The 21,292-nt window shown below is 38.0% G+C and overlaps 1 protein-coding gene across 3 annotated transcripts in view; it reads left to right on the forward strand.

Annotated features, from left to right (window-relative positions):
• The window catches only part of LOC142097853 (voltage-gated delayed rectifier potassium channel KCNH8-like), a 512,774-nt gene that overhangs the window by 325,686 nt on the left and 165,796 nt on the right, over nucleotides 1-21,292 (forward strand). For all 3 annotated transcript variants that reach the window (XM_075180059.1, XM_075180060.1, XM_075180061.1), the window contains one exon: nucleotides 19,152-19,288. In XM_075180059.1, coding sequence (XP_075036160.1) covers nucleotides 19,152-19,288 — 137 coding nt within the window. The remainder of the gene's footprint in view (nucleotides 1-19,151; nucleotides 19,289-21,292) is intronic.

The following is a 21,292-nucleotide window of genomic DNA, read 5'->3' on the forward strand; positions in this document are numbered from 1 at the left end:
AACATATCATTGTATGCGGGTGGGGCAGGAGGTTCTTTTGGTTTTAATTCACCTGGTCTAGGGGTCTGACATTAAATCACACACAAATGCTTACCTAACATTCTCTCAACTGAATATACTTTCAGCAGGCATACAATTATCCATAGAGAAAACACCAAAAAAGAAATCATTTACATCTACAATAGACCTAAACGACCTAGCTGGAATCCTAACATTGTACCACAAGTCAAAATACTAACAAAAATCCCTTCAAATCAATATCCAGAAATGTGGTAAAATTATACTAATACTAGTTTAAAAATGGCAAAGCAGAAAAGATTATTCTTTCAGTAATTCACAAAACATTCATTACCTTTTTGCAATATTAGATCAGTTAATTAAATTAATGAGTGGCCGTCTATTCACATTACTTAATTGTTATTTCCAGACTGCTGCAGGAAAGAAGATTCCTGAAAGGTAGAAATAATGACTGTGGAGGTGTATTTTTTATTTTTATATTCTGATTGTGACTTTGACTTTTATTAATCAGACAGGATTCTCTCTTGTGTATCTGATTATGTTACCCAAATTGTGCACAGCATAATAATGTATTAAAACATATATGTTGTTGCGCTATAGGGTTGTGCATAAATAGGGTAATGCCACTTCTGCATTAAGAACAAATGCTTGCGTATCCTATGCTTAATCATGCGTACAAACACATACTGGTATGCCTGACATATGCCTGTCATAAGTACTTCTCTTTTTGAGTTATTCACATCACAAGATGTGACAAACTCTACAGACAGGCAGTACGCTTTTTCTTGTATGAAATTTTTCTATGAACACCAAGGGGTAAATTGATCAAGCTGAAGGTGAAATAAGCAAATTATAACTAGAATATGATTGATTGCTATAGGCAACATCCCACTTTTCAGACCTGCAGCTTGATTTACTCCTAAAAGTACATACACGTCCATCTCTAAATAGGTCCCATAATGTTTGGTTTTCCAGCACCAACGTGGTATGGGCATGAAAAGGAGGCTACTGCACTCATATTAGTTCATATCTCTCACATATTGGGTGAAGCCAGGGGCGAACGCAGGATTTAGAAGGGGGGGTTTTCGCCCCCCCCCCCCCCTCCCCGGAAAAAAAAAAAAATATTGCGAGAGGGACCTGCAGCAGCTCCATTTCGGTGAGTCTGAATTCTACAGCAGCCGTGGCGCTGTCAAGCAGCCTCCACGGCAGTGCTGTGTTATACTACAATACAGCACTGCCGCGGACGCTTCTTTGACAGCGCCGCGGCTGCTGTACAGTACCGTTGGTTTGCGGAGGGGAGGGGTTTCTGGAGAACCAGAAACCCCCCCTGCGTGCGCCACTGGAAGCTGATTGATCTTTCCAATCTCTACATTGATTTCTCTCCCATTTGCTTAACTAACTTATTGTTTCATATATCAGTTGCATCTCATTAAAGCTCTAATTTATGTTGTGAAAAACATTGTGTCAATGTTTAATTTCCAAACGTTTTGATCATCTAGTAAAAACCCAAGAAGAAAGGTTAAAAATTTCACAAGATTGCAGGTATCTAACATTTCAATTACCATATTTTTGAATTAGGATTAATTTTAAAGTTTCTTGCGAATTGGATGTGGAACACACTGTTTTGTGGAGGTACGAAGTTCCAAAAAAAAAATACAGTCTTCACTAATCCCCAAAATGGTATTCCGTACTGTATTTGTACATTCCACTAAGTTTATAGTCTATAACTAAAATTGCGATGACGTCAGTGTCAATTCGTTCTGCTATGTGATATGGTTGGGGTTCAATAAGGGAGGAAGTCTGGCTTGAACAAAATGATAAGGAAATTCTAGGCAGATAGAAATGATATGTAAAATTCCACATGAAACACTTAAGGCCAATTTCCCTATTGACAGCTTTCATTTGGTGCCTTTTCCTGTAACTGCAAACTCTCTTAGAGCCAAATTAAATTGAGGTTCTGGGTCAGAACAATGATGACTGTCATGGACATTGCTTTGAAACTATAACTGAATGAGTACGCCCACTATGACTTTTCTCATGTTCTGGTTTGATGGTAGTTTGTTTCTCTTCTTTGATCTTCTTTAGCATATCATCTTCCTTTCCAAAATCACTTTGAAGAAGCAGAGGTGTGTGGGGATGAATGTCTAAGCACTTCTCTGGGGTAATTAGTGTCCTTCCATTCTCTTTTCCATTATCAATGAAAAATATGGGGGAAATGACAAAATATTCCTGAGAAACAGTACCCTTCAGTGTACTTCATTAGAAACTCAAAGAAGTGACATAATTGTACTAAAATACTAGCTACTGACAGCAAATTGGGGACTCTATTGGTTCCTAATTGGAGGTTGCTTTGATGTACTTTGAATTCTAAGCTTTCTTTGGAACAATGTTTTCTGGCTGAATGCAGTTAATAGCAGTAAGACCTAATATAATGCTTATTCTTGGAAAGTAATGTTATGTGGATCCACAGCTGTTGTCACTTAATTGATTTTAATACATTAAAGTATGTTGCATTTTAAAAGGCCAGTCATAGGTGCAATTTATTTTTTAGGAGTACATTAAACTAATAATTTCCCATCAAGGCTAAAATAGCCTTTTAGCCTGGATGTTATATTATCACTGTTATATATACACCGTTGTTAAAACTAATATGCATGCTCAATATGAAGAAGCATATTTTACACTTAAAAACAGATCTTCAATCCTACTCACAATGAGGCCCAAAATATATTTACCTACTGTAGCATGCCTCCAAACTCAAAATCACCTTCTTTGATGAGTCTAGAGCTAGGTACACACTGCCTAATTTTCCACCAACTTTTTATGCCGATCAATTTAAAATCCGTTCAATGGTCTGATCGCTCAGTCTATAGACTGCATACACACTAGCCGCGTTTTAGACGATAAAGGGAAGAGCGACCTTCCCGGTAGTGACTTTTTACACTTACATAACAAATGTTATTGTGAACAATGATTTTAATTTTGTGCACCCTGAAGAGACATTTGCGGATCATGTAACGATAAACCAAAGATATTAGCATAAAATGACCAAGCTTTCATTATATTGAACACTCAAAAACGTATAAAATCAGAAGACAACACTATCTCTTCATTCATTCATACTTTAGAAGAACAACAAGCAACTGCACTTTTTCTGCAAAACGTATGTATTCTAATACAATACATGAACACAGTAACAGAATTAGCCATTCTGACATACACATATTTTTCTCTACAAAAGAATGTGTATTGTGTGGAAAATAAGATGGTACAGGGATCTAATTAAGAAGGCAGACATAAACAATTCACTTAAAAACCTTGTTTTGTTATAACACTACACTTTATTAAACTGGCTGCAATATGCTAGATGCATCAATGCAATAGACTACTACAATTGCAATTCCGTTACAATCATCTAATTAACATGTGAGTGATGTGCGGACACCACACCACGTGGGACAGGTACAGGCATCTGAAACTTCCATACATGTCCCCAACGGAGCCCCAGCTTGAGGAAGTGTTGGAGGATTATCGTGGATCAATTGTAAATTTATACACACTACACGATTGAAAGGTGATTGCAACAAAAATATTGAACTGTACAACTAAGTGAGGCGACAATCGACCATTGGAAAGACTTTCGATGATCGTGTCACTACACACACTGACCCGACTGTCAAATGAGCGGTCGTATGTTGGCTGATTGAGGCGATTATTGGATGAAAAACCTGTTGTGTGTACCCAGCTTACAGTGTGCACTTACAGTGTGCACCTGAAGTATAATTAAAATATATACTTGTTAGTTGTAACAAACTGTAAATGTTACAAGTATGTATTATGTTTAATCATTCAGCCTCTAGGACCACGTCTACATCGAGCACACACAAATCTCCCCTGACCTCTCTCCTTCTCTACTATCTAATATGACCAACTATTTCCACATGGATGTCCCAGCACAACTTGTCCAAAGCAGAGCTTCCTTTCTCACCATTACACCGCCATTGCACCACTCTGCAAATCCCTACACTTGCACTCCATTTTCTCCAGAATCCAGTTCAAATTACTTATCCTCACCTCCAAAGTCCTTAATAACACCAACCTGTCACACTACTGCAGTAAAGCTGTATTTTCATATGAACCTCAATATGAAACAGAGTTCATGATACAAACTTGTTCTGTATGCAGCGAGTCTACATTCCAAACCATTTGCCTGTTTTGCCCGTAGTGATAAACCTGACAGTTATTGAAGGGTCTTAAACAATCGCAAGGCATTGCAGTGTACAGAGTGTATGCCTTGCGTGGCTGTCTTGTGTAATGTTCACTCTGTTGCCGATTGCAGCATCAGCTGTTTTTTCGCTATTTGCTCTGCTCCAGCCTTCTGGCATTCTGCTTTTAGAATATCATGACCCTCAAATGTCCAATGTGCTTTGCCTGCATATGGGATAATTTGTCTGTATTTTTACAGCTGTTTGCTAATTGTTGTTTTTTTGTTGTTGTTTTTTTTTAATTGGGTTCTAATTCATTATTTTCATTTTGATGCACTGCATACAATGTATTGTGTATTTGTACTTAAGCTTATTTGAAATAAAATATGAAATTAATTGTAGCTGTTATATAGGGAGTCACACTTTCTCTCAACTCCTTCATAAACCTTTCTAGATCACAGCTCAGGCATGCCTGAAGACACGCTCTTCTCATTTAGTTCGCAATGTGCCTTGTGTCTTCAGCAGAATCTCCCCGCTGGGCCCTGCTCTCCACTCGCCTATTCAAACTGCGGAGTCCTCTGCCTGTAGCTTGATGCTAATGTGCTGTTGCAGCTATTGATTCTCTTCATATTAAAAGATCCTGTTCACCCAATGTGGGCTTCATTAATAAGGAGCAAGTCATGTTTTGGCATTGCCTGTCACTGTGAATATTATGAGTAGAGAAGGTCTGCTAGCACCCTCAATAATTAAATAAAGGTAATCATAGAAAGTAAAATCTCATTAGAGAAATTGGACAAATCATGCAAAAATATATGTCCAATAATAAAATATATAAGAGGTACATCTCACTTATTGCCTGTGTAAAGTAGTATAGGGCTAAGCACCACTTGTTAATTGTGGAGAGCATTATCAAATCGACTAATTAAACACTGTATAACTTTATTTAGTTTGAAACTATACAAAATTACTACTAACAATAAAACACTTTTAGTAATAAGGTAGTCTAATTAGTTCTAACAAGCAAAGTTATATATTAAAATCCAACTCTTAGCTTAATTAACTTGAAAGAGGGAATTGTTCCTCACTTGTAAAGTTCAATTACTGGACAGTGTGAGTTTTACTTTTCTTTTCAATTCACAGTTCTGCGTTAGCTGTGGAACGCAACTGGAACACACATTCATATTTCCTAGATACAGAAGCCTAGCGGGACCAGTCTTCCCAATTCATTTAGTCAAACACTGCTTAGTCAAGGGGATTGATGGGATCCTCGTTCTTCGTTATTTATACTACTCATGAGTATAAAGGACATCAAGGCTGTCTTCATTTCAAGAGTCATAATTTTACATATTTAAATGCATTATTTAATAGTATTTATATTAATTGAATTTATTTAGTAATTGCTGCTAAACTGTAAGAATTATCGCAATGAAAATAGTGTCATGGTACTGATTATTAGCACCTCTCAGGTGACTTTAAAATCTTCTGTTTTGCACAACTAAAAAGCTCTGTGGACAAACACTAAATTGTGAACACCTTAAAGCTACATTATCACTCAAAATATTGTACATTTTCATTTACCACTTTAGAATGGTTGCAGAGGATGTCACATTCTGGTATCACATATTGAATCCAATGGCCAGGTAGTTCTAAAGCTAACAAGATTTATTTTAATATACAAATCTAAAGAATCCAACAAGTGAAGTCAGTTGTCCAAAGGAAGATAATGGTCTGGTGGAAGTATCGAACAATTGTAACCCAAATCACAGAAGGGAGCAAGGTTCTGTGAAAGCATTTGGTTCAGATTCAAACCCAATACACAAGAAAAGCTTTCATAACAGGAATTATCTTTCAGAGACACTTAGAGGTCCAAGCAGGAAAAGAGATCGAAGATTTAATCTTCATGAGACAGTCCCGATGTCAGGCACCGTCTCCAGACTGACACTTGATGCAGGAGACCGGATGCCTGCACCTTCCAAGCAACCACGTCCTGTTGCCTAGCAGCGGGATGCTATCTCTGCTCACCTGTCTGCAGCCAGCATGTCTTACCGCCAAAATCTCCCTAACCCTATCAGGAGGCACCTTAGGGTATATAAGGCAGCCTCTGACACATGTTTAGTGCCAGAGTATTTGGTCTTCAGCCTTGCTCCAGTGTTTGTTACTGTGTTGCTGTTATTTGGATTCTGACCCCGGCTTGTTCCTGACTTCTCCTTGGTTCCTGATTCTGGCTTAGACTGATATTTGGTATTGACCCGGCTTCCTGACCATTCTCCTGCTTCTGATTTGGCTATATCCATTCCTCTGGTTTTGACCCGGCTTGCTGACTACTCTTCCATCCTGCATCCTGGTGGGCTCTCACCGCTGCCTCAATTGTTACCTCGCCAGCTGACTGATACTGAGGGCTGCGACCTGCACGTTACTGGCAGAGAAGTCCATACCTCCTTGCGGGGGTTCCTGGTGAAAACCAGGGGCGTGTTAGACTCCGCACCTCAGTAATCAGTAGCACCAACTGCTGGCAGGTATCATCAATTCCACCTAGTGATTCTGACACCCGGCCATCTTGGATGAGGGCTATTCTAAGGCCACGTTCATAAGAGAGGGGTTGGTAAACAGGAGGACAAGTCAGAAGCAGCAATGTCTGTAATTGCAGCATCTGATTGTTCCTTCTACATACTGACCCCTCTCTTCACATCATTACAAAGGCCAGTATTTCATCTGCACTGTTAGATGAACAATAGAGCCTCGGGAAAAATGGCTGTATGGAGCAACACACAAGACTCCAGCGAGAGGGAGGATTTAGTTAGCTTCAGGTAGTAATTAAGCTTTACAATCTATGTAATCTGTACGCTGTGCAGGAAAATTATTAAGGGAGGATGTCTCATATTCCATATGATAACTAATGGTCGATGGGCAGCATCCAGCCCATCTGCAGGTATTTGTGGTCCTTTAAAGAAGAGAGAAAAACAAAAAGTCCCCTCTTGAAGCACTCTAATTTTACAGTCTGATCGATTGCTAGCTGGTTATTTTTTGCATGCAAAATTAATTTAAAGCATAATTTAAATTTTAAAAAATGGAGGCTTTATAGTGCTACATCTGCTTATATGAATTAGAAAATATTAAAAATATAATAAATTGATATCATTTAATAAGCAGCTAATATCAGTCTGGAAAAATATAAGCAGACCAAATCTTGTTGCTTCTGAACTGAGAAATTTGGTAAGTAGCAACTGGTGTAATGATTCTGCACTTTCCTGTGCAGGATCTGTTTGACGTGTGTGTGACAGGTTTAATCAAATACAACTACCTGGTTTGTTTAAATATGATTAAATCTCTCCCTGTCTATCCCACACACTATCTTTTTCCATACCGATTATGCTACAACCAAGCCTTTGATGCTCTCTTTAACTAAACTAATCTGTCACAAGTTACTTTAATCAGAGTTATCATAAACCAAATGATCTCACCTGACCCACAGTTTCCATACCCCAAATGATCTCCTCTGTTGTAGCGTTCCAATACCATGCTAAATCTGGCATGTGAATTTGTAAGAACACAGAGACATGAACCTATTAAGTGTGATTTAATAGGGAAGATAAATCCACAGTGCTTGAGATGAAAATAATTAACAAAAATTACATACAAAGATGTAATACAATACTTTCTTGTTAAGTAAAAAGGAATAAACAAAAGAAAGATGGTACTTTCATAAATGATCAGTTTTCTGTCTGCTGGGAGAGCATGAATTCAGTGGAACACTTCTCAATATAATATTGACTCCCAAAAGTGAACAAAAACGATTAGATTTATAGGACATTTTAAATATACTTCAAGTGTGGACAGCCCCCCTTCCACTGTGAAGTCAGAACTAGAAAGTCTGTATAAATGCAAAGTAGGTTTTTTATGACTTCAAACACCTTTTAAATGAGGGTTTCTTTACACTGGCTTAACTTCTTACCAGACTGTCCTGCGAAGATGATTTTCCATTATTATTGACTATTATAAAGTTTATACTTTTCTGATTGGTCCTTGCTGCTGTTGAATCATTCACTGGCAGCAAGAAATAACTCGAGTAACTCAAAATCCTGCACTCCAATGAATACCTGGCTCTGAATTTGCTAGTCCCCAAATTTAGAATGGTAGGACTATACATAGAGTGTGGCAGTCTATATATATTCTAATTACAAAAAGCTCCCAAGCACACACCTATTTATATCAAAAGCCAAATTAGTAAGCTATTTTCATTGCCATAGGGAATTCCAAACAACTATATTTATTTAACACACAGAAAACTGTAAAAACTTTAAAAACAATTAAAAATGTTTAAAAATGACATTATAGTAACAATCAGAAAAATACATGGAAAAATACTTAGACCAAGGATTGTCCTATAAATATAATGGACCAGAGGTTATTGTATTAGAAAAATGGCATCTGTGCAATCCCCTATATATTCTACACTGGAAATTCACCCCCATGCACCTGACTGTTTGTTGGCTGTTCTTGATGATGACATCAAATGAGCGGGATCGGTGAGCAATGGAAAAAGTCTAGCACCGCCAATCAACTAGCCAGCAGTAAGAAGCAAGTTATTTGCTATAGGAGCTAGGAGTAAATGCCATACTACATAAATTATAAACTAAGAGGAAAATTTATCAAGCTTCAAGAGTTTCCGACGGTATTGAAAAGTGGAGATGTTGCCTATAGCAACCAATCATATTCTAGCTATCATGTTGTAGAATGTACTATATAAATGACAGCTAGAATCTGATTGGTTGCTTTAGGCAGGGCTGCCAAGAGGAATTTAGGGCCCTGGTACAACAACTTCATGGGACCTACCTTATAGTTGAGCACTCAGTGGCAGCACAAAACTGGAAGTATGTGTGTTCATACAATTGGGGGCATGGCTATGCATCATTGGGGCGTGGCTTGCAGGTGAAAAAAACGCTAGGCCACCCTCCTACAGAAAAAAAATCCTGCATTGTTGTGCACTCCTGACTTTCAGGACATCTAGCACCATAGTGTAATATATAAAGAATGCAGTATGTACATAAAGAGTTCACAGTCTTTGCCTGCACTATCACATATCGCCCTAACAAGAGGTGCTCGATACTCTCGCCTGCCAAATGAGGGGATCCCCGTCCGATGGCTGCGGCCATCATGATTCCAGGTCTGCGCATGCTGTCAGATAGAACTCCTCCTCTCTGCTCTCATTCGTTCAGCCTGTCATCACCTCACTATTTAAGGCACCTGGGCCAACACCCAGCTGCCTGTTCTTTGTTTGTCAACCCTGATTGTATGAAGACTTCGCTCTGTGGCTCCAGCTTACCTGTTCCTGTATCTCTGCATGACTGACTCAGCCCTGCTCATTCCTGGATATCAACTCACAGAGTTACCATCCTTTGCAGCACTTCAGATCACCTGCACTAGTGTGTCTAATCTACAGTCTTCAGCTGACAGAGCTTTCTTACCTGTTCCTGTATTTTTGCATGTCTGACTCAGCTCTGCTTATTCCTGGATATCAGCTAACAGAGTTTACCATCCTTTCCAGCATCTCATCTCTGCTGTTCAGTGTGACTAACCTACAGATCTCAGCTCACAGAGTTGTCCTACCGGTTCCTGTATTTCTGCATGACAAACCCAGGAACCATATTCCCTGCCGTGAACTGTGACGTGCACCTAACATTGGACAGAACAGTCACCAAAAATTGGGATTGTCCCACTAGAATCACAACATTTCACAGACTGTCCTGCTCTCTTTTACTTGTTCTTGTCACTTTCACCACCTGCGGCTCCTGGTTTCTTTAGTTGCGGCTTGTCTGGATCCTGGAATGTCGGAGCCCTATTTGGAAAAAAAAAATGGGTACATTTAGAAAATTCCAACAAGCTCCAGCATTAAATCAATAGCACCCACGAGTAATAATTAGGCATTTCTTCAGCCCAACATTAAAATAATAGTATTCCCATTTAATAAATCTTTTTCCCTCTCTGCAACCAGCCCCAACAATAAATTAATAGTATTTAAATTTCATAAATATACCTATTTCCCGCAACCATCACTGCCATTAAATAATTCATAGTCACATTTAATAAATTCTCCCCAAACACCCCCACGATCAATAGCCCCTAGACCACCCCATCGTAAATTAATAGATCCCACTATTAAATTGCCCCACCATCGCCCCACAAACAAAATAGCACCCATTAATTAGCCACCACCTACCTCACACACACTACATTGCCACAAGCCCCCTGTGCCATCATACACACACACACACACACACTACCACAATCCCCCTGTGCCATCACACACACATTACTGTGCCCCTTCATCATCACGCTGTGCCCCCTTATGATCACACTGCGCCCTTCATGCTGTTTTTCCCCCCTTCATCTGGCTCCCCTCTTCATCACTCTGTGCCATGCTGCCCCCCCTCTCCTTCATCACTGTACCATGCTGCCCCCCCTCTCCATCATCACTGTGTCATGTTGCCCCCCATCTCCTTCATCACTGTGCCATGCTGCTCTGCCCCCTCTCCATCACTGTACCATGCTGCTTCCCCTCTCCTTCATTACTATGCCATGCTGCCCCCCTCTCCTTCATCACTGTGCCATGCTGCTCCCACCCCTCTCCATCACTGTACCATGCTGCCTCCCCTCTTTCATCACTTTGCCATGCTGCCCCCCCTCTCCTTCATCACTGTGCCATGCTGCCCCTCCCTCTCCTTTATCAATTGCCATGCTGCCCCCCTCTCCTTCATCACTGTGCCATGCTGCTCACCCTCATTCATCACTGTGTCATGCTGCCCCCCCTCTCCATCACTGTGCCATGCTGCTCCCCAGCCCCCTCTCCTTCATCACTCGGTGCTCTGCTGTTCTGTTTTCCTCCCTTTGCCTCCATTTCTTTACTTACCTTTGTATTGGCTTCTTTCATCTTCTATCTTCTGTCCTCTGTCTGTCTTCTGCTTTGTCTGGTTCCTCTCAGCGCCGCTCCTCACTGAATGTCGGTTGTGACGTGATGACGTCACGCCCAACATTCAGTGTGAACGGAGCAGAGGGGAAGGAGGAGGGACGCCGGACCTGCGATCATGTGAGTATGTTTTGTTTATTTTTTTAAATAGCCTGCTCCCCCGACCAACAAAGGGGGTGGAGCCCCCACCCCCAGCTCCCGCAAGAAACACTAAATAAAAAAATAAAAAATAAAAAATGTAAAAAAAAATGTCAGCAGTGAGGGCCCGGGCTAAGCCCTCTGGCACATGGGTAATTAGTGCCCGCCCCCACTCTCTTGGCGGCCCCAGCTGTAGGCAACATCTCCACCTTTTAATCCCGCCGGAAACTCACAGCTTGATAAATTTACCCCTAACTCTCTCGCTCTGTAAATGCAATGAATGTGTTAAACTGCTTAAACTGCAAGGAAATCCATGCTTGTATATCATATTAACTAATGATTGTTTATATGTCGAAATGGCACAATAAGGAGAGGACTATCCCTAGAGACCTATTGTCTCAGTAGGGTTGTATATAAATTCTGTTTAATTTATCTAAAAAACAGAATAAGGGCATGTATCCTATTAAGAAGAACATGACAAGACGAAAAGAAAAGCACTTGAGATTAATTGCAGGAGAGCTTTGTTCTCAAGATGAGAGAGTAATGTACCATCCAGCACAAAAAACACTCTCTTTTCTTGTTCTTTTACAAGCAGGTTTGTAAGAAATTATATACATGCAGTACAATTTTAAATACCAGACTGTAGAGGTGCACCAGAGTTAAAGACTCATCAACTTTTTTTCACTTTTTGGTCATTATTAACTATTTTTATGGTAAAATACATTACTTTACATTTTTTGTCTGCAAGGGGGTATAAATTACAAATCTTGGTTTAAGATTTTAGTGGTAGAAATGATAGATTATAGATTAGAGCCACAAAACTAAACAGTCTGTGTTAAGAGTGTATTTTGGTAGCTTACTCTGACAGTGACCGGGGTAAAATAATACTTGCCAACGTTTGTGTGTCGGCCTCCAGGAGATCCCGGGGAAAGGTGAGCGCGTGGGGGCGGGACTTGGTGAATCATGTCATTTTGGACCTTCTCTCTAAACGGACACCAACATTTTATTACAACAGGGGGCAGGAACACGATGACATGTGAGCTCCACCCCCACCCACTTCACTAACAAAGTGCACAGGATCCGAGAGGACTCCCAGAAATCGGTAGTCTCCAGGACATTCCGGGAGAGTAGGCAAATATGGGTAAAATGTTTTATAACAAGGTTCCTTACAAGCAGGGGGAGCTTAGAGTTGCAAAGCTTTTCGGGAATGCAGGGGGTTACAAAGAGTGTGAGTAATCTTTCAGGGAGAGAGCCAGTTATCAATAATATATACACAAATGTATAAAAACTCTTCCATCACAGACTTTCTGTGTTTACCAGATTTGAAATATCCACTTTTGTTATTATTTTGGTGTTTTGTTCTCAATTTTTTTTATTCTGAAATATTTGAATTCCAGAACTGAAAAGCTAAAGCGTAATTAGGATGCCATAAATGAATAGGGTGCTACAATTATTCAGTTATGCAATATTTGTAGCTTCTCCTAAGGTGCTCAAGCACCCTGTGATTCCAATTCATGTTAGATCTGAATGGGAAACGATACCACTGATCTTGACTTGTGTACCTCATCTTCCACAAACTCTGAGCTGCTGCAGATTTCAAGCCCATTTGGAAAGCGGGAAAGGCTAGGCACAGCAAGGAGTGCCCCTGAAAATGCACTAATTCCACCCCTTTATCTCATTACAATAATCTTGTTTGTGCATAGCTCATAAAATAAGGTGCACCAAATGCATGTTCCATATTTCATTAGGAATGCCTACATTACACTCAACTCCTCCCATCTGCCTCTCCAAATTGCTGTTTCTCCGGAAATTTAGCCATCTTGCTCCACAAAGCTATGCACCCCAGCGCAAACCGCATTTGCTCAAAATGAGGTGCACAGATACAAGTTGTATTTGTGCTTCAAAGCGTCCATTTTGCTCTTTGTAAATGACCTTCCTTTTTGTCAGACAGATAATCTGGTTGGTTTCATGATAAGTTGGAGGGTGAGTATTGTGTACTTCTCAATTTGCCCCTATGGTAGATGTTATACAGTGGTTCTTCCCTAACCCTGAGCTTTCTCCTAATTGGCTTTAACACCCTTTTGTTTACGTCAAGCGAGAAAATTGAATGTCACTTGTTAAGGTGCTCAGTACAGGGTCAAATCTAGTACTTAGCCCTAACACAAAGCTACTAGATCTATGGTCAATTTGGCCCAAATGCTTGAAGCCAAGTATGACAAATCTGGCCATTCAGGACTCGGGCAGTATTGAACAGCTATAAGTAAGGTCTCCAAGGCGCATAGACAATATAGTGTGATTAAAAACCATACATTTATCAATAAAGACATTCAATTACAATTGCTTATGGCCAAAAACATAGTACAACATCAACAGGTTTTAGCGTAGAAAACACAAACTGAAAATACTGTGCAAATATGGGTATAATTTAAATATATGTGTTGTGAATTAATCTGAGAGTAATTTGCTCTTCTGTCTATACCATATTTTCCGGCAGAGTTTGATAATGTGAAGGTAACAATATAAACAAAGCTGAGTCTTGTATGGGTAGGTTTTTGAATAGGTTTATGAATTTCCTTTAGTCACTATAATCGCAAGAATAATAAATGGAAACTTTAGGAAACAGTTCATAGGTGAACAGTGGCAATTAAAACACTTTTTCTCTGATAGGTTTTGCAAATGAAGACAATAAAGAGCACTATTTAGCTCCAATGTAATTAAAAGACTTACAGTTTCAGTGGGAGTAACGGCATCTTTGGTATAGTAAGTACCCTTTCTACAGCGTTGTTTCAGCTATTAGTAAACCTTGCTGGAACCCTTTAACCATTTAATGAACAAGGGGCTGATGTTGATAGATATTCCCAGTGGATCTCTTCAATGTACAAGTTGGTCTTGAATATTCAGCTGTAAGATGTCCCGTCTCTGTAGAGGATTATGCTCTGTTTAACAAACTAGCCATAATCTTCCTCTGATAACAGAGGTATGAAGTTTATGGTGATAGTAGACGTAAAAAATTCCATATAGTTGCAGTATAACAGCCGCTGGCCAGATGAGTGTGCACAAAGCCGGCTGCACACGTATACTGTGCTGTATAAACTATGCGGAGGGGAGCTGTCTGATAGTCCCTATAGTCAGGGGAATGACCCAGCTTTCCGAGCTGCATGCAGGCTACAGGAAGATGTGGTTCAGTGTCAGCTTCTTTGTAGCAAAACAGGCAGGCGGATCTGAAGTTCAGTTCGGCAAACACTGTATACAATGCAGGATGATGTTAGTGAACAGTGAGTTGTGATAACCAATGCATTTTGCTCTGTAAATGAGCTTCCTCAGGGATAAGAGTTTCCAATGTAGTGTGAGTTTAAATAGTCACAGGCACAGATGTTAATGGGTGAGCTATGTTTAATCAGGGCACTTTAAAGAAAAATTCTAACAACAGTTGTTGCAAAACAGTACCAGGAAATATGCTTAAAATATATAACAAAACAACAGTTTGTGTATAAATTGTTGATAAAATTTGACATAGCATACTTCATACTATAAGTGTAGTAATAAGTCACATTACATGTATTGAGGTAGGATAGTTAAGGAAGGATATTTAACTGACAACTGATTGATCCCTATCAGCTATTGATTGGTATTGGTAGTTATTTTTTATTACTGAATTGATCTGTGTCAAATTTAAAAGTATCAAATAGGGAGCCTACATTTTATGAGTCGTGTAGTTCATTATGAGAGCTTGTGGTTTCAAATTAAATAAGAAAATCCACCTATTTCCTCACCCTGGATATAGCAGCGCTATATACTAAGGGTGTGGAGATTATTGTGGAGGCTCTTACTCTGCATGGTGGGATCTCAGTGAGACAAAGAGCATTTATTATTGATTCAATCACATATATTCTCACTCACAATTATTTTCTATTTAATGCACAATTTTATTTACAGACTGTTGGGATGGCCATGGGCACCTTGTTCACCCCTAGTTATGCAAACCTCTGTATGGGCCACTTTGAGCAGCAGTTTTTCCGGGATGGCCCATATGGAGTATAGAACCAACCTGGGGGTAAATGTATCAAGCTGAGAGTTTTCCGGCGTGTTTGAAAAGTAGAGATGTTGCCTTTAGCAACCAATCAGATTCTAGCTTTCATTTTACAGAATGTGCTAAATAAATTCTAGCTAGAATCTGATTGGTTTTTCAAACCCGCCGGAAAACTCTCAGCTTGATACATTTACCCCCTGGTGTTCTTTGGCCATTATATAGTTGACATCCTTATTATTTTGGATGGAGATTCAGACTCTATCCTTCAATTTGTGTCACACCTCAATTATAATTTATATCATTTATCCTTCACTCACACTTTTAGTAAGAAGTCAGTGAAATTTTTGGACTTAACACTATCGGCCCAAGACATACGTGTAATAGCTGCTATCTTCCAGAAACCTGTTGACTGCAATAATTATATTGGCTATACGAGTAACCATTATAGGCTATGGTTAAAGAATATTTCAAAGAATCAACTGAACCGCATCAGGGGGAATTGTTCTTTCGACAAGATGTTTAATAAACAAGCCTTAGAAATGGTTACTACTTTTAAGGAAAGGAGTTACCCACCCAATATTTTAGATGAAGCTATGCAATATGCCAGTGCAGTAGAAAGGCATATCTTACTTATCCCTAGAACAAAAGAACAAAGAAGCCCTGACAATAAAATAAAAGGTCCAAAATTTATTTCGAGATAATTCAAAATCTGGGAAAATCAAACAAATTGTTAGTAAAAATTATCATCTGTTGAAGCAAGATTATATTCTGACTAATGTTGTCTCTGAAAAACCAAATATTTTTTTAAAAAAAGAGTAGGAATCTAAAAAATATGTTAGCTCCCAGTTTTTAAAGAGAAGATAAAAAAGTGGAATAGAAGTTAAGTGGAATAATCAATAGTCTCTTCGAAAAACTGAAAGGAAATTACAAATGTAATGAAACGTGAAGTACTTTATGTAGACATATGAAATACAAATGTTAAAAAATCACCTCTTATGTGTCATAAGAGAATTTTACAATCAGATATTTTTATAATTGTGACACAGCTTGTCTCATGTATGTATTGCATTGTCCTTGCGGGTTACAATATGTTGGTAGGAAAGCTAGGATGTTGCAGGTCAGGTTCATGGAACATTGAAGGAATGTTACTATTAAATTGAACTTTCATAGGGGCATATTTAATTGACGGCGGGAGCGCCGAAAATCCTGCGCTCAAAAAATATTACCGTTAATACGGTAATATCTCGCTGGATTTCAGCTCACAGCTCTGAAATCCAGCGAGTAAATTACTGTATTAACGGTTTTTACACGCAGAATTACTGTATTAACGGTAATAGTTTTGGAGCGCGGGATTTTTCGGCGATCCCGCCGTCATTGAATATGCCCCATAGTGTCTTGTGTCATTTTTCTGATAGACATAATGCAGACCCGCAACGCCTCAATGTAGTCATTATAGAACAAGTGAAATCTGTCCAGAGAGGAAGGGGCAGATTTTGGACTTTATGTGAAAAAGAAATATTCTGTATTTTTGAATAAAGAACCTTCATCCTGATAGGTTAAATGAAACTCTTGAGTTTAATTTTCAATAATTATTTTTTGTGATTGAATAATACTGGATATGAGATGAATACGTGGATTTGAAGTCACCTTATATTTCTCTCACTTGCTGTGATCTCTGTATTTTCTAAGATAAGAAATTTTAGAATTTTGTATTTACTATCATATCTACTAAAGATATTCTACTTATTCTTGTACTTGTTCCATAACCTTAATGTAGCTATTGGTTACAATAGGTTTAGGAATACAGAGGCCAAGATCTTGTCTTGGGTAGAATGGGTGTTATCTTTTTATTTATTTTTTTATTTCATTATTTCAGCCGTAGCAAAGGTATTTCACTTATTCCCGTACTTTTTGTGTATGGCTCAGTGGGTTCGTGCCCCAGGTAGAATCAGAGCCATTTTATTATTATTTATAACAGATTTAAAAATATACTTATGAATAAGAAATTGTATAGACTCTGCATATTGTCTACATTCTATATATAAGATACCAATATTAAAATGAGGAGGATTTAACCCTAAGAATGAGATGAAGAGAAATTATAATATTTTGGATTACGGCAGTGGTAAAATCTTAATATTTTTCTCCCCAAAAAGCGGCACTGCTGTATACATTTTCCAAATACTTGTGATTGCACGCTATGAATGAAGTCTTTTATATTTGTATTTTACTGATATTGCAATGTTTGTGTTGATGGTATGGACCTGCAGACTGGCTGATTAAGAACACACTGTCAGCTGTAGTATGATAATGTGATTGGTTAATTAGAATCAAAGGTGGATATTTGATTCATAAAACATCTTTGAAAAAGTTACTACTGAGTGATGAAATGCCTCAGTTTCTTGGGTAATTATATGGAACCCAGACTGTGATGTATTGGATTTGAGGATTGGAACAAAATATCTTTTTGAACACCATTACCCCTGTCTGTCTATGTAATATTATTGAGAAGGCACGCAACTACAAACATCTTGCTTTACCCTGAAGGGATATTCCTTTAATAAGACAGATATAAGGGAGTACAAGGATTATTTGGCTGTGTCTACTTGGGCGCGTCTAATGTTATGTGGGGAAAACAGTCCCTTAAAAGAGCCACTTGTTCTGCACTATAGTGTCCCTTGGATCAGCACGCTAAGAGGGGTAAATTAAATGGCAGTTCTCCTATCTGCTACAGTGATTCATATTTTTGCTCGAGTGTGGCAGCTATTCATTTATGGTTATACTCCCTCCATGTACATCTTTAACATTGAGCGAGCATGAGACGAAACATCAATAATTTGAATGAGATGATTATTTGCCTACAGATCCATTTGGGCTGCAGTAGAAGAAAGCATTTATTCTCTTATTGCTATGAGGCAAGATTGAACGTACACTATTGTGATTATCGGCATGCCAATCTTTTTTATACTTTGGTGAAATGTAGTGATCACATCTCCACTGAATGTGGTATACTGCAGTATAGGACATAAATAGTCTATATTATAGGTTTCTCTTTACAAGTGTATTATTTATTTGAGATCCTCTTCGATATTAAAATTGGTTTTAGATGGATTTTTCTATATTTAGAGTATATCATAAGGTTTATTAACCTTTTGGTTTGGTATATGGAATAATGTGATTTGTTTTAATAAAGTGATATTTTTGTAAGTGCAAACCAGGTGTTTGTGAGGGTCATTCTTCCATATTCCTCATATGTCTGTATATACACAGTAAATGTTTTACTATTGCACATTATAGTTTGGCGCCACCAATAGTCTTTTACTTTTGCTGTATTACTGTTTAATGGAGAGCGACAAATTAGAGCTGCATAGTAATATTAATAGATTGTAGATATTTCAATATATTAGCGTCTAGGAATTTTTTAGTCAAATAAATAAATGTTTTCTGGATTGTTGGTTACAATAAAATGTACATAAGAATAAGATCATGCAAGGCATACCTTTTTATCTTTTTCGCATTTTTGCTTTTGAAATGTTTTTCAAAGTGTTTGTTCACCTGAGACGTCATTGCAATGTGCAATTTAACACAAGTAAGCACATTGGAACCATGAGAAATTATAATACTACAGTTTACACCACTGTGTTCTGAGACCTTAAAACTGTTTTAGCACTGGAGACTTGATTAACACATGACAATCATTCCAAAATGATGTTAAAACCACATAAAGGCATGTGTTTTATGTGCATTTTATATACATAGATATATCACTTTGCATTTTTTTTTTGTCCTGTCACAGAAGATGATGAACTGGAGATCTACACTGACACCAGGCCACCTGGATTCAATGCCAACCGTAGGAGGAGCAGAGCAGTTCTGTACCATCTCTCTGGGCACCTGCAGAAACAGGACAAAAGCAAGCTCAAGCTGAATAACGTATGTATCAAATGAAAGTTTGTAGTAACAAACAGAACAAACTCATACTCATAAAAATCACTTTATTAATTAGTAAGTCAATATAATTAATTTAAACTAATATACAGCACTGCTTAGTATACCCAGCTACAAATGCCACAAATCATAACATCAGGTGAAATCTATTGTTTATAGAGTTTAAGAACCAGACACAGATTTGGAGACAATCTTCTAAACACTACATATTGGACTCAAAAGAGGAGTAATGTGAATGGAAAAAATCATGGATATTTGAGTCAAAAAGGAAGCATGTCCTTTAAAAGATGAACACTTGAAAGTATAAATGAACAAAATCCCACCAACATTTTGTGCAAATTGATTTTAGCTGCTTTTTCTTTGCAATCAAAACATTCCACACATGTGCAACTCTTTGACTTAAGCCTATGAAGAGCAGGCTGTGAAGAAGTATATAAATAAAACTATATGGAGCTGGGACAACAATAGTTAACTCATTATGCTGTGTTGTATGATTAGAGTAGAACAGGGAAGAAGGAAAAATTGTGTTGGTGAAACTTGCAGTTTTGTGAATGAATGTGGCATGAGGCAACTAATTATTCAATAGTAACAGTTGAAAATTCTGCTCATGTTTCTATAGTGTTCTGTGTACGACTACTGAACCATTTAAAATATTTTTACCGATCTTAGTCCATGAAAAGAGGAAACAATAAATAAAATAAAAACATTGTGACATTAATCCTGATCTTTCTTTGGATGCATAATGTGGTCGCTAACATTTGAAATACATAACTGCAATGTATTAGATATACAGTTTTCCCTCTAATATTGTTGTCAACTTCTTTTGTGATTTTACATGTATACATCGCATTAAAACTTAAATTAAAAAAGGATTCATTTGCTAAATTAAATGACTTTTAAAATGTTCCTTTGCTAATAAAAATTATCCATGCCTAAATGGCACTTGAATTATTCACCAATACATTTTCCAGTTCAGCTATGTTGAATAATGGAAGGACACTTTTCTGTGAGAGATATTTTAGGAACAGAGCTTTGAGAGAAGGTCGTGTGTCTGCACTATAAGGCAATGTACTTTTATCACTTTATTTTTCATGATGCTTATGTATTTTATATAAAAGCAATGGAAAATTGTTATCTTAAATAAATGATAACACCAGTTTCCTTGAGCAAATGTGCTTTGTATGCTTCAATTTATGACAACAATATAAGTCAGGAAGCAAGCAAATGTATAATTGTCTCCCACTTGGAATTAAAACCAGCAGCCTACTTTAAAGTATTCTCATCAATTACACCTAGTGGGGACAGCCATGTTTATGATTGCATCACTATTCTTGAGGATGGAGCCTATAATTTAAATAGTAACTAGTGAAATCATTGATAAGATAAACACAAGCTCTCTTGCAGCATGCTGGAATTCCATGTCTAATGTGGTTTAGGAGGTCTCGTACTGTTTCCCTTTGATCCCAAATAATTATATATATATATAATGTTTATCTTTAACTGACAGGCTTGACAACCCTTGAATCTCCTATTACTTACAGGTTTATGGAAGTTTATTTGCAAACATCTATTTTTCTTGGTATGTTATTTATGGAAAATCAAAATTATCCAAAATGAAATGATCAGAAATTTAGAGGACAAATATATTAATAAGGAGTTCACTGCAATAGTCTGTATGCCATGTATACCAGTGGCAATGTGGGGATGTTAGGGAAGAGGTGGGGGGTTGGGGAAACATAGAGATTCAGAAGCACCAACATGATATAGCCACATTCTTTTTTTGTCGGCATGGACACACTATCACGATTTTAATATTTACAATATTGTGAGAAATGCACTTGGCCATACAGTGAGCTTGTTGCCTACAAACAGCAAAGGCAGCCATGTTGTGGGCAGAAACAGTACCAATGAAAATGCATTCTGTCACTTCAGTAGTAACTAGTTCTTCCTTAATGTCACTCCATCCTAGTCAATTTGTTGACTGCATTG

This window comes from Mixophyes fleayi, chromosome 7, assembly GCF_038048845.1.
Source record: "Mixophyes fleayi isolate aMixFle1 chromosome 7, aMixFle1.hap1, whole genome shotgun sequence".
Taxonomy (NCBI): domain Eukaryota; kingdom Metazoa; phylum Chordata; class Amphibia; order Anura; family Limnodynastidae; genus Mixophyes; species Mixophyes fleayi.